This window comes from Aquarana catesbeiana, linkage group LG05 (genome assembly GCF_042186555.1).
Source record: "Aquarana catesbeiana isolate 2022-GZ linkage group LG05, ASM4218655v1, whole genome shotgun sequence".
NCBI classification, from domain to species: Eukaryota; Metazoa; Chordata; class Amphibia; order Anura; family Ranidae; genus Aquarana; species Aquarana catesbeiana.
The window spans coordinates 477375515-477390436 of NC_133328.1; the positions used below are offsets into that span (position 1 = coordinate 477375515).

At 44.1% G+C, this 14922-nt stretch overlaps 1 protein-coding gene across 4 annotated transcripts in view; it reads right to left on the minus strand.

Moving 5' to 3' along the window:
• OSBPL1A (oxysterol binding protein like 1A) overlaps nucleotides 1-14922 on the minus strand; it is a 185867-nt gene that overhangs the window by 142675 nt on the left and 28270 nt on the right. For 3 of the 4 annotated variants that reach the window (XM_073631484.1, XM_073631486.1, XM_073631485.1), the window contains exons 4-6: nucleotides 5185-5259; nucleotides 1973-2084; nucleotides 504-589 (exon numbers count right to left, since the gene is read on the minus strand). In XM_073631484.1, the coding sequence (XP_073487585.1) occupies nucleotides 504-589; nucleotides 1973-2084; nucleotides 5185-5259 (273 nt within the window). The remainder of the gene's footprint in view (nucleotides 1-503; nucleotides 590-1972; nucleotides 2085-5184; nucleotides 5260-14922) is intronic. The other variant, XM_073631487.1, reaches the window with a different exon arrangement.

A 14922-nucleotide genomic window follows, 5' to 3' on the forward strand; every position in this document is an offset into this window, starting at 1 on the left:
GACTTCCTGTACCACTTCCTCCTTCCTCTTCTTGGCCACCTAGGCGACTCCTCCTCTAGCCCTAGGCTACCCCTCCCTGCCAGCGATCTTCTGGGACACGTCAAAGGTCCCAGAAGATTAGCTGGCCAATAGCAGAGCGCATCGTGACTCGTGCATGAGCAGTGAGCGCCTGGCCGTGAAGATGTAAGCGGTCACGGCCGGGTGCCCACAGTTGCTATGACGGCGCTGCGGAGAGGAGGGGGATAGGAGCGAGGCTCCAGGCGCCCGCATCGCTGGACCGTGGGACAGGTAAGTATCTGTTTTAAGTCAGCCGCTACACTTTTTGTAGCGGCTGACTTTTAACTATAAAAAAAACGGGTGGAATTACGCTTTAAGATTGGTGCTACACTACTGTAATACTAATCAATGTATTCGTGAAAGTGTATTATTTTTGTCCTGATCTACAGTTAAAAAAAAAACAAAAAAACACAACAACAACAACATGACAGAACACATCTGCTTACCAGATCTGATAATGTTGCAATATCCCCTTCTCTTGCAGCACTCAGAAGGACTTCCTCCAGTTTTCTTTCCTGAGTTCGTTGTGCGGCTGGTTACATAAGTATTTACAAAGAATGATGTTATTTTCTATTTGGGTAGAATAGGAAAGGGTTAGACCTTCTGACTGGCTTGCCATGTGTACCTGCTGAAAGACTTTATTCACTTCCTGTCCACCTCTCGTAACAGGAAGTAGTGGAAACTCTTTTCTGTAAAGGCTCAAACAGTAATAAACAATTTCAGCATAAGGAGGAAGGGTTAGAGCCTCTGTAGGATTTTACAACTATCTGTATCACCACAGTAGAGGTTTCCTGTTGCATTAACACGCTGTGCCAGGACACCACTGAGATATGAAGCCATGGGAAATACTGCCACTTGGAATTCTAGCAATGAAATCATTTTACCCTTTATCCAAAACTTAAAACAAAGTTGCCAATAGTTGGGAGATATAAGATATAGAGAATATATATATATATATATATATATATATATATATATATATATATATATATATATATATATATATATATATATATATATATATATATATATATATATATACATACATACACACACATACACACGTATATGTGTAATAACATCATAGAACATTATGTATGCATTAGATAAAGGAATTTAGAGGATTGGCGGAGGCTGAGAACAGCAAATGGTACTCTTTTGCATTAAGAGTACATACTTGAATAGTATTTTTTTCTTTTTATACCAGAAATTAGTGTCACTTTAGCTTCTCAAAAACTCACCTTTTTTACATGTACGAGAAGAGACATGCAGCTTCATAAAAGCATAAAGAAACTTTTTTTTAAAGCGGAACTTCCACTTATCTGATTCATTTTTTACAGGTACCCTGCCCCCACTTCCGGGAGACCGGGCGGCGGCGAATTACATCAGCAGCTCGGTCCCCCTCCTCCTCCTTCTTCCCCTTCTGTCGGGCCAGAGAGTGAGTGCAGCGCACTTTGTGCATGCGCAGTAGGGACCTGGCTGTGAAGCCAAAGGGCTACACTACCAGGTTCCCTTACCCGTAATGGCGGCGGTAGCACCCAACCGGCCAATGGAAACATCAGCTGCGGTGCCAACATTGCTGGACTCCAGGACAGGTAAGTGTCCTAATTTTAAAAGGCAGCCGGTACGGTACGTGTAGCTGCTGACTTTTAAATTTTAAAAGGGACGGGCAGAACTCATATATATTACTCACGTAATAATATTTTTACATGGTGGAAAGGCTGGTATTTATCAAATTTCATATGATTTTTATGAGCATAAAATGAGACGGTGTTGCCTTATCACATTGTTTCAGATCAACTGGATTTAATATCTGATGACTGAAACAGAGTGCCATCTTGTGGCAAAAAACACTGCATCATACACACATTTATTTATTTTTTATTTTTTAACATAAGAGAGAAATAAAAATTACCATCTAACATGGCCTTGACCTCCTTGTCCTGTGCTAAATCAGCAGCTGTTTGTCCTTCACCGTTTATTACTGTAGTGTCTGCATTGGACGCTAATAATAACATCACAATTTCCTGATAAAAGCAGAAAAAAAAAAGAAGGGAGATGCATCTTAGAAAAAAGGCTGCAACCAAAATGCTTGTACATGGAACACAACATAAATCTAGGTTAAACAGCAAAATAATTCAGTCTGATCTGGAGAGGTTTACTGGACACTGATGGGTTAAACCAGTGGTTATTAACTTTATTGAGACCAGGGACTGGTAAAGTGCTTCAAAATCTTCCATGTCCCAAGAATAAAAATACATATACTCACACAATAAAAAAGTATGGGAACACAAAATATCTATTGAAATGCTGGAGGGCTCTGGATAGGGCTGGGTGTCATTGTGGGGGGGATGGGAGACTCTGCAGCAGACTTGGTGGCCCCGTCAGATTTCTGGAGGGGACTGGGGTCTTTCCAGGAGGCTGGGAGCTTTGCAGAGGCACTGAAGGAGATTGGAGGGTGCTGCTTGAGCTAGGAGGCACTGTGGAAGGTTGGTGGCATTATGGAGGGCTATAGTTTCTGCAACAGGCTGGGGGGCACAGTGGGAGATTTGGAGGCTATGTGGACAATTATGGGAGATTCGAAGCACTATGAGAGCTGGGAGGAACTGTGGTAGGATAGGTGATCTGCAGCTGGCTGGAGGCCCAGGAGCAGGAAGGCCATGGCCCGGTGGTGAGAACCACTGGGTTAAACTATCTCTTGGCATGTTAAGAAGACCAATACTTACATGGCCATGTCATGCTAAGAAGGATTAAAAAAAAAAAAAAAAAGCTTACTTCTGCAGTGAAGTATTCTGCTCCAATATCACTTTTTTGCAGGCCATGTGACAACATCCTAGGCATTCAGTCACAGGATCTCCTTTGAGTTCTCCTCACTAGCTGATACTTCTAATCAACAGAGATCACATGACTAAATGCCTCGGCCTAAATGTCAGAGAACACTCTCCCCTGTATGCAACACTAAGGGGGTTATTTACGAAAGGCAAATCCACTTTGCACTACAAGTGCACTTGGAAGTGCAGTCGCTGTAGATCTGAGGGGAAGATCTGAAATGAGGGGAAGCTCTGCTGATTTTATCATCCAGTCATGTGCAATCTAAAATTATGTTTTTTTATTTTCCCCTCAGATCTACAGCAACTGCACTTCCAGTGCACTTTCAAGTGCAAAGTGGATTTGCCTTTCGTAAATAACCCCTTAAGGCTCCGTTCACATCTTGGCGTTCTGAATCGCGGACGGCAACGCGGCAAGTTCGCCCACGATTTGAAATAGCGGCAAATCGACACTAGTGCATTCCATGTCACTTCCAATGGCATCCCAATCGCATTGCGATTTTACCGTGATTCGTTGGGCGACAATCACAGTAAAATCACGCAAACAGAATCGTGGGATGCCTATCGCCACCAAAAGAACCTCTTGTACTTATTTCGGGCGGGCCGACTGCGATTCTGTTTGCGAGATTTTACCGCGATTGTTGCCTGGCAAAATCACGCTGCGATTGGGGTGCCATTGCAAGTGACAACGAATGCACGGGCGTCCCGCAATATGCTGCTATTTTGAATCACTGCGATTTGGAACGCCAAGATGTGAACGGAATTTTAGGCAAACCATTCCTTGCTCAGTTTTATGAATTAGGTTCATGCTGAGAATTAAAGTCGCTTGGTGTAAAACATCCAGCCAATAATAGTAATAAAACCACTAGCAAAGCAAATATATGCTTAATTTACATAGTGCCACTTTGAGGAACCTCTTTCTAATAGTTCCGTCTTCCATCTCTTCTTCTGGCTGGTTAGTTAAATGTGCTACAAAAAAAAGGGAGTAATAAATGGTAATTTGTACCTTCGTCCTTGAATCATGGAGGTAAAGCTAAAAAATTTTTTAAAGGCATTAGGACTTTCACGGTATCACTTGTACAAGCAATACACCAATATGTTAAAATTCATAAAAGGAAAGCTCCTGAAAAAAAAAAAAAAAAAAAATACAAAAAAAAAAAACGGGACTTTAAAGTCCCGTTTTTTGAGGAACTTTTCTTTTACATGTTGTACAAGGGATGTGGACCTGAACTTTTGATATTGACCAAATACTTATTTTCCACCATAATTTGCAAATAAATTCTTTAAAAAAAAAAAAAAAAAAAATCAGACAGACAATGTGATTGTCTGAATTTGTTTCCACATTTTGTCTCTCATAGTTGAGGTATACCTATGATGACAATTACAGGCCTCTCTCATCTTTTTAAGTGGGAGAACTTGCACAATTGGTGGCTGACTAAATACTTTTTTGCCCCACTGTAGGATACCCCTCTAAAGTGAAAGGGGGGGGGGGGGGGCTAAATTCGTTGTTAGGCCAGTCTTTCTCTACATGTTTTGCAGGGTAACCGCTTCTTCAGGAGTTTAAAAAGGAGGAGTCATAATCAAGTCCATCCATGGGGGGGTAGTGCCAGCAACAGTAGTCTCCCAGGCGGATATGGGAGTTGGGTGGTTAAAAGCAATAGAGCCTAATCTGGAGGTACAGCATCAGAAACTGGCGGTGTAAGTAGGTGGACAAGAGATGGGAATAGCTAGTGCCTTTACCCAAGTAGTGACTGGTAACCTCCCACAATGTGCTGGGACTGTATGAAATGATAGATCCACATCCACGTATACACATTAGGCTAATTATTCAGTAGCAAAAGATTCAAATGCCATTCAATAAGCTAATATTCAGTGACAAAGGTTCAAGTCCCAAGATATAAAGCACAATGGATCCCAAACATGTAAAGTCTACATCAATCCACTACACCGTCAGGTAATATGCAGCCAATGTGTTGGGCCCATGGACTCCACATATGAACCTTTCTAGCAGTGCAAGCAAAGACTAACAAATTCAAAAGGGGATCACACACACACACACTGACCAACTCACAAAAAAGTGTCATGCGTACCTACTCTACCAAACAGAATTATTTTCCTGCAATTTTTTATTTTTAGGACAATGATTACATAATGATTATATATATATATTATATTATTATTTTTTTTGGGCACACTAAAACAAATCTTTCTAATTCATATTGGTGGCATAGAGGTTTGTGTTCGCCTTCCTTACACCCTTAACCAGCTCTTTGTTGGAGTAACAAAGCATGCTTTTCACCTTACGTCCAGTAAAGGCAGCTCGGTGTAATGGAGTGTCCCCCATATCATTCAGAACACAGATGTCTGCTCCTGCCTGGGAAAAAAAATTAACATTACTATAGTCAAAGTTAACCATGTAGCAAAAATAAAAACATGCATCAAGAGAGGTTAAAGAAAATTGCTCCTTTTAGCAATCATATCATACACCACCAAGAGTGTATTTAAAAGGAAAAACAAAAAAATATATATCATATATCACAGCTTACCAGTGCTTAGATGTGGTGGCTACATTCGTTTTCTTAAATGGGTTTTTCCTTTTTTTCCCCCACCCGGTGATCCTGTGCACAACACACTTTGTCCCTACTTTTTTCTCCACTGTAACTATTGAGGGAGCCATGATGATCACACAGGCTGGACTTCAAACAAATCTTCCTTTGTTCATCTCCATTACATGGTGGATTGATGGGACTAGCAATTTTACACAATAAAATAATGTTTTTTGTGCTTTTGTTTTAAAGTGATTCTAAAGGCTGCATTATATGCATGAAGAGAAAAAACCTTCAGCGTGAAGCTCCCCCCTCAGCCCCCCTAATACTTACCTAAGCCCAATCTCGATCCAGCGATGTGCAGGAGAGCCGAGGCTCTCCAGGGTCTCTCCCTTCGCACTGTCCATCAAAACCAGTGAGGGAGGAGCAGGGGGTGGGCTGGGCACGCACCCATAGCAAGCGGCTTGGTATAGGGGCACTCGGCGGGGGGGGGGGCCCAGAGCGCTGGCGGGGGACCCAAGAAGAGGAGGATCGGGTCCGCTTTGTGCAAAAGCACCGGTGACAGGGCTTCCATCTACACCTAGTCTTCATTCCAGGTTTGCGTGCTCCAGGTGTCCGATTGGTCGAGCCATGATGATGTCACTCCCAGGCATGTGTGAGAGAGTCACAGCCGCAGCACAGAGCTCTGAAGGGACGCCACAGGTATGTCGTCACCGGCTGCATGCATTAATATCTTCTAAACAGTACAAGTTTAGGAGATATTCGCTGTACCTACAGGTAAGCTGCCTTATCTGTAGGTACATGTTAAAAAAACAACTTTTACAGGAAGTGAGATTTCCAGTAATGCAAATCACTTAACAGGTATTTTGCATTGCAGAGGCATTAGCTTCTGCTGATGTCAAGCAAATCCTGTGAAGAGGGAGTGGCGGGAGGGGCAGGGTCAAGCAACACTGTGTGTGTCACAGACACAGACCTTGGCACGGAAATGCGCCTGCACTTCTACCATATCACATGCTTACTATGGGGCAGACACAGGAGAGGAGCCACAGACACAGAAGGAGGAGCCAAGAGAGCTGAACCCAAGAAGAGGAGGTTCAGAGACGCTCTGTGCAATACCAATGCACAGAGCAAGAGAGTATTAACATTTGTTATTTACATTTTTTATTTTGCCTTTAACCACTTAAAGACTGGAAGGATCTACCCCCTTCCTGACCAGGCCATTTTTTGCGATACAGCACTGCGTAACTTTGACAATTGCACAGTTGTGCAATTGATTGTTGACTGTGCAATTGTCATCACAGTCGTGCAATTGATGTCCTTTTTTCCCCACAAATAGAGCTTTCTTTTGGTGGTATTTGATCACCTCTGTGGTTATTTTTTTCACTATAAAGAAAAAAAAATAAAAATCTAATTTCTTCATAAATTTAGGCCAATATGTATTCTGCGACACATTTTTGGTAAAGAAAAACCCCCAAAAAGCGTATATTGATTGGTCTGCGCAAAAGTTATAGCATCCGCAAAATAGGGGATAGATTTATGGCATTTTTATTATTATTTATTTTACTCGTAATGGTGGTGAGCAGTGATTTTTAGCGGGACTGCGACATTGCGGCGGACAGATGACAGATAGGACAAATAGCTGACATTTTTTACACTTTTTTGGGAACCAGTGATATTATCACAGTGGTCAGTGCCAAAAATATGCACTGACATTGTACTAATGACACTGGCAGGGAAAGGGTTACAACAGGGACAATCAAGGGGTTAAATGTGTTCCCTCAGTGTGTTTACTAACTGTATGCGGGGGGGGGGGGGGGCGGCTTCCTGGGACAACACACAGATCCATCTTCCTACATAGCAGGAAGAGAAGATCCTGTGTCATTCCCTGTCAGAATGAAGCTCTGCCTTGTTTACTTCGGCAGATATCCGTTCTGTCTCTGCGGGGAACTATACCGGTGGACATAGAGTGCGCCGGACCCGCTAATTAGCTCCCCCGCTGGCAAACTTGGCACACACGCGTGCCCACAGACCCTCGTGTACAAACCGATGTACACCTATGGCGATTCGCACAGCTGAGCCAACTTGCTGCAGTATAACTGTGCCGGCTGGTCGGCAAGAGGTTAAACAACATTTTAAGCTACCCATACATGGATCAAAATTCAGCCGGTTCAGCAGCACCCAGCTGAATTTTGTTCCATGTATGGGCATTGAGGTTGAACAGAAGAAGTCGATCTAACAATCGACTTCTGTATAACAGCCCTGTTGGATTTTAGCCTCTTGATCAGCACTGCAGGCTCTAGCCAGCAGCACTGATCAGTATATTCTGATGGCAGTGAAGCCTTTCTGCTGTCAGAATACAATTGCTCAGCAGGGAGGATTTTCCCGACCAACTCGAATGTGTGAGTGGTGGAATCGGGTCAGTTTTTTCATTTGACTGCTGGTTAAATGAAAAAAAAGTGACCAATGTATGGGCAGCTTTAGTGCGAGACTGTCCCAAGTCTCTCCTCATTAGTATACAATGCAAGAAGCTCAGCTTCTATAAAAGTAGAAAAATACTGTACTCTAAGGCCTCATGCACACGAGATGCTGTTAAACTTGCCTTCAGAGGCAGTTGGACATTTTTTTCAACTTCCCCTGAACTCATTCAATGTTATCCTATGTGTCCATGTACACAGTCTCGTTTTTTGGCGTTTTTAGGCAGTTGCGTTTAACCTCGTTTTTCCAGGAGCAAAAAAAATGGGTTCAGACGCAAAAGTTTACCACGTTTCAGACGCCAAACGCAGGTAAACGCCGGTACCCGCGTTTAGCTGCGTTTATAAGTGTTTTTAAAGGAACATTTTACGACCCGACTTTGGGGCCCCATATCTCGATGCCACTTAGTGGAGGAACCTCAAATTTGGTGTGCTAACGCAATTGGACTAACACTATAACATATCCAAATTTGGGGTTCCCAGTACCAAGTGACCCTGAGATATGGGGCCCCAAATTTGGGTCACAAAATGTCATTCTCTGCTGCAGAAAAGTGCTTAACATTTTGCTATTTTGTAGTGTATGTTGTAGTGCTAGTTCCACTGTGTTAGCACATCAAATTTGGGGTTCCTAGCACCAAGTGGCCCCGAGATATGTTATGGTTATTTTCTCTCTACAATGTACTGGTCTTTGCATTTGCAGGTCAGGATTTAGCAAATCACCCCTTGTGATTGGATTAGGGTGACCAGTGTGGCTGTAAATACTGGGGATGTTCCTGACTCTCATTTCAGCTGAGCAGTGAAATGGAGTAAAAAATATTTTCTTAACTTAAAATCACATACAACTGCACCATTTTCTGTTAACTACCGTTAGCTATACCATGACCTGAATCACAGACATGGACCATTGAAGTAATTGGAAATGTTACTATACAATAATTAGATGAGTGCTGAAACCCACTATTACACAAAAAAGGATACAAGTTTCAGGTCCATGTTATTTTCCATTCTGGTACATTGCATTAAAGTTAAAATCCAGGAATTCAGCCACTTTCTAAAATGGCTTACTATGGGTTAAGTTCAATGAGGTGCATGCCACTTTGTGGATTTATCGCTTTAATTTAGAAAACGACAATTTTACTGAGCATTGGGAGTACAGCTGTCACTTTACTCCCAGTGCTCTGACAGCAGAGACACTACTTTCTCACACAGAAGCAGCTCCGCCCACCCCTCTGCTGTCCAATCACAGAAGGCGGTGTTATTTTGTGAAAGGGTTCACATAATACAAAATGGTCTGTATATGGGTAGGAGGAATGGGAGGGGAGGACAGAGTGGCTGCATGTGACTATACAGCTTCTGGACCCGAGACCAAAAAGGTTCAATGACAGAATACCAGAAGTATAGCGATAGCAATGGTCTTGCCTAAATCGGTTGTAAAGTTGTAAATTTAAGAGATAAGTCCACAAGGTGGCATACACCTTGTTGGGCTCAACCCATACTAACCGTGGACATTTTACAAAGTAGCTGAACTCTGCTTTTTTTTTTTTTTTTATTTATTTTTTATCTCTATTTTCATTTTCCATACGTACAAGAAAAAAAAGACACAATGTGAAAATCCAAGGATACACTAAACACTGTGCTTCCAGGAACATGCATACAAATTGAGGGCCTTCTGACCCTCCCAACAGGGGCAAAGCTAATATACAAAAAAGGACATTCATTTTGTCACCCCTCTTGTTGAAATGAAAAATCCTGGGAGGGTCGGCTGCAGGCCCTAGAGTTCAGCTTTAACATGAAGGCCAATGCACCAGAATGGACGGGGAAAAAAAAAAAAAAAAAAAATTCAAGTTAGACTTACCGGTAACTTGTTTTCCTTGAGTCTTTCAGGACAGCACTTGAGAGAGTGACTCCTCCCCTTGCCAACAGGAAACACCTCTTCCACCAAACTTTAAAAGGAGGCTCCTTTCCACACATTGTCAGTAGTAGTAGAGAACCTCCGGCCCCAAACTGGAACACATAATCGAGATATGATTAGTCACAGTATATATATGAAAAAACAATAGGGCGGGATGCTGCTGTCCTGAAAGACTCAAGGAAAACAAGTTACCGGTAAGTCTAACTTGAATTTTCCCTTATCGTCTTTCAGGACAGCACTTGAGAGGATAATAGAGACTTACCCCCCTAGGGAGGGACCACAGCCTGCAGAACCTTTCTGCCAAAAGCCTGATCACCTGCTGACAGGAGATCCAGTCTGTAATGACGGACAAACGTTAAGTAGCTTGACCACGTAGCCGCCTTACAAATCTGATCTGGGGTGGCACCAGCTCTTTCTGCCCATGTAGTGGCCTGGGCTCTTGTTGAATGAGCCCTAATTCCCAGCGGGGAAGATAAACCCATTTGAGAATAGGCTACAGAAATAGCTGTCTTAAGCCATCTAGCCAATGATGCTTTTGATGCTTGTTGGCCTTTCTTGTTTCCAGAGAAAAGAACAAATAATGAATCTGAAACTCTAAACCCTCCTGTTACTTCCAAATACTGTAATAGGATACGTCTTACGTCTAAATTGTGAAACTGCTCTTCCTTTGCACCCGAAGGGTTAGCAGAAAAGGTTGGTAGAGTAATCTCTTGAGACCTGTTACTAAAGCTTGCCACCTTTGGCAAAAACCCCGGATCTACTTTAAGGACAACTCTATCAGGAAAAACTGACAAAAAAGGCTCTTTTACTGATAGGGCGTGCAGTTCACTAATCCTTCTTGCTGAAGTAATTGCGACCAGAAAAATAGTCTTCAAAGTTAAATTCTTTAGGGATATGGCCTGTAAAGGCTCAAATGGTTCTTTTGCCAGAGCCTGCAGAACCACCGAGAGATCCCAATTTGGGAAATGCTTCACCGGTACCGGTCTCGACCTGGAAAGTGCTTTGAAAAATCTCATGATCAGAGTTTCTGAAGATAAGGATCTCTCCAGATAAACTCCCAAGGCAGCCACCTGCACCTTAAGAGTGCTGACCGCCAGATTCTTGTCTGCACCCTTTTGCAAAAATTCCAGCACTGAAACTAGGTCTTTAACCCCCCTATGTTCGGAATGACAGAAAGAAACATAGACTTTCCATACTTTGGCGTAAATATCCCTGGTTACCTTTTTCCTACTGGAAAGCAACGTAGCAGTTAAACGTTCTGAAAAGCCTTTGCTTCTCATTAATTGCTCCTCAGATACCAGGCAGTGAGCTTTAACCTGTCTACCCCTGGATGAAGCACTGGCCCCTGAATCAACAGATCCTGACTGAGCGGGAGATGCCAACATGGTTTGATTGCCAACTGCAGAATCGTGGAAAACCAAGCTCTCTTTGGCCAATATGGAGTAATCAAAATGATTGATACTCTCTCTTCCAGTATTTTCCTCAACACTAGAGGGATTAATCGAAATGGAGGAAAAGCATACCCCAGGTGAAAATCCCACGGATGTGCCAGAGCATCTATCCCCTGAGAGCAAATGTCTCTCTGAAGGGAGAAAAAATTCGGGAGCTGCGTGTTTTGTTTTGAAGCAAACAGATCTACCTGCGGAAGGCCCCAAACACTGGTGATTAATGCAAACACCTTCCTGTTCAGACTCCACTCTGATTCCTGAACTTTTTGTCGGCTCAGATAATCCGCTACTTCGTTCAATGTGCCTTTTAGATGGACTGCGGATAGAGATAGTAAGTGGTTCTCCGCCCACTCCAGAATCTCTACTGACAGCAAGTGAAGGGCCCTGCTTCTTGTGCCTCCCTGTTTGTTCAGGTAGGCTATGGCCGTGGCATTGTCCGACAAAATCTGGACATGGCAACCTATGAGGTTTTGAGAGAAGAAAGCTAATGCTAGGGCAACTGCCTTCAGCTCTCTCCAATTTGAGGATCTTTGGGCCTCGAACTGGGACCATGTTCCCTGCGCTAAGGCTTGACCCATGTGGGCCCCCCATCCCTGCAAACTGGCGTCTGTTGTGACCACTTTCCCGGTCGGAAACGACCAAAGAAGACCTCTTTGCAGTACCACCTGACTTTTCCACCACCAAAGTGAACGTTTGACTTTGGTGGGAATCTTTACTTTTGTATCCAAACTCTCCGTCCTGTGGTTCCATGTCCTTAGAAGGAACCTCTGGAGAGTCCTGAAATGCAGCCTTGCCCATTGGATGGCTGGCATTGAAGAGGTTAATGTCCCCAGAGCCGACATAACCTTTCGGACTGAAATCAGTTGATTTGTTTGTAGTGCCGTTATTACCCTTTGGACCTTGATCTTTTTCTCTTCTGGGAGAAAAATCTTTTGCTCCACTGAATCTATCAAATAACCCAGAAACAGTACTTGCTGAGCTGGGATGAAATTTGATTTTTGAACATTCACTATCCACCCTAGTGACTCCAAATGACTGCGGGATCTGTTCAAATCCTCCTGCAACTTTTCCCTGGATGGGGCAAAAAAGAGGAGGTCGTCCAGATATGGAATTACCGCAATCCCCTGGAGTCGAAGAGGGGCGAGAGCTTCCGCCATTATCTTCGTAAAAATACGAGGAGCTGACGACAGGCCGAAGGGATGGGCCCTGAACTGAAGATGTATAATCTCCTTGCCCATATTCACCGCAAACCTCAGGAACTTCTGGGACTGAGGTGCTACAGGAATATGAAGATAAGCATCCCTCAGATCGATTGATGCCATAAAACAATCTTTTGTCAGAATGTTTCTGACCGTGAAAATTGAGTCCATACAAAACTTTTTGTATAGGACTGACTTGTTCAGGGGTTTTAGGTTGAGGATAAGACGGAAGTTTCCGGATGGTTTTCTTATCAGAAAGATGTGTGAATAGAAACCCTGACCCTGTTCTTCTGGGGATACTGGTATCACTACCCTCTGGTGCCTCAGATCCTTTAAAAGGTTCTTCATGGCCAGAGCCTTTGTTAGATCCCTTGGTAGGTTTGTTACAAAGAATCTTTCTGGCGGGCGATCCGAAAACTCTATCCTGTAACCTTGGGACAGCATGTCCAAAATATATAGACTTTCTGTCATGCTGGCCCAAAGGGGAAGGAAACTTTGAAGCCTTCCCCCCACTGGTACGCACAAGTCATTGTGCTTTACCGGAGGCTGCAGGAGGATGGAAAAGGACATTTCCTTTGCCTTTACCCTTCTGCGATGCCCAATTTTTTCTTTTCTCCTGGGGTTTGGTTTGTTCTTGAGCCCTTTGGGAACGAAAAAACCGTTTAACTGGCTGCTTTTTCTTTTTGATGGGAAAATACTTCTTTTTATCAGCAGTTCTATCTAGAACCGCATCTAAATCAGGTCCAAAAAGCAAGTCACCCAGGAACGGTATCCCACACAGCTTGTTTTTGGATGCCGCGTCCCCCGGCCAAGTTTTCAACCACAGAGCCCTTCTGGCTGAGTTGGCTAGGGCAGCAGATCTAGCTGTCATTTTAATTGATTCCGCTGAAGCATCCGATATAAATGCGACAGCGGCAGACAGAGTTGAAAATGAATCCAAAATTTCTTGTTTTGGTGAGTCTGCTGAGATATGGGCCTTAAGTTGCTCTAACCAGAACTCCATATTTCTGGATACCACTGTAGTTGCCATAGTAGGTTTAAGATTTCCCATGATGGATTGCCAAGCCCTCTTTAGTAGCTGGTCCATCCTTTTATCCATGGGATCTCTCAACACCCCCATGTCCTCGAATGCCAAATCTGTAGACCTCGAGACCTGGGAAAACGCGGCATCTAGTTTGGGGTTTTTGTTCAAAACCGCCGCTGGATCCTCATCAAAAGGGAAACGCCTTTTTAAGGCTTTGGGAAAGAAAGGCTTTCTCTCTGGCTCTGCCCACTCTTTCTTAATAGCTTCAGAAATAACAGAGTGTACTGGGAAATTGCGATTTTTGTGCTCGCTAAGCCCTGCATACATTTTATCATGCAGAGATAACTCCTTTCTTTCCTCCTCCAGACCCAGTGTGGTATAGATTGCTTTTAACAGGCCATCTACCTGTTCTAAAGACAATTTAAATCTTGAAGGTAAATTTTCTCCTTCCTCACCCTCATCAGAATCCTCAGATTGAGAGGGGGAATGTCCCTCTGGGGTAGGAGATGCCTCAGTCTCCACTGCCGGGACTATAAGTGAGCCTTGGGAGGACTGTGAGGTAGTAGGCTGACTCAGGGATGGGTTTGCTAGGGAAGAGCGAAATGATTGAATAGTCGCATCAAGTTCCTTTTTAACTGATGCAATCAAGTCGCTGCAAGCGGAAGAAGCTTCTTCTTTAACTAGCAAATCAATACAAGCTTGACATAACGTCTTCTTCCATCCTTCAGGTAGCTTGGATTTACATGAAGGACATTTTCTTTTTGCCACTGGATCAGAGCTCTTGGCCTGCCATGAGACAAAAGAAGAAACCATCCCAGTGAGACAACCTGTCCTATACCCAAGGATGCTCACCACAGGTGCACAGTAAGAGCTAACTGCTTTATGTGCCCAGACAGGCCCCTGCCACCGGGGGGGGGGATAGAGAGAGAGAGACCCCACAGTACAGGGAAGACAGTATACAACTGCACCTTACCTGGGCCTTGCTGGTGCCTGTGCCTGTCCCACTCGCTGCCGCCATCGATTCCATCGAGGAGCGCTTGCTGTGTTTGTGTGGCTAAACGCCGGTTCCAGACTCCAATAGCGCCTGTGCGCCGGACCAGAACCGCTAAATAAGCACCAGCCCCGTTCCTCCCCTTTCCCTCTGAGATTTCCGGCGGAAATGACGCCGCACGCCTGTTCCGTGGGCGCCGCCCCCTCCGGATGCCTCACTTCCGGCGGATGGAGCCCCGCTGCCATCCCCAATATGGCGGCGGTGCAATGAGCAACAGGCGGTGGACCTGAGAAAAAAATATAGTAAACGGCCACCGCCTGTCTTGCCGCCGCCTAGGAGCGATGCCCACGACAGTCGGACTCACCCTGAGCCCATATGAAGAGGGAGAGGGAGCCCAGCCAGCAGCACTTTACCTCAGCTGTGGAATGGGAGGAACAGCTCTCATG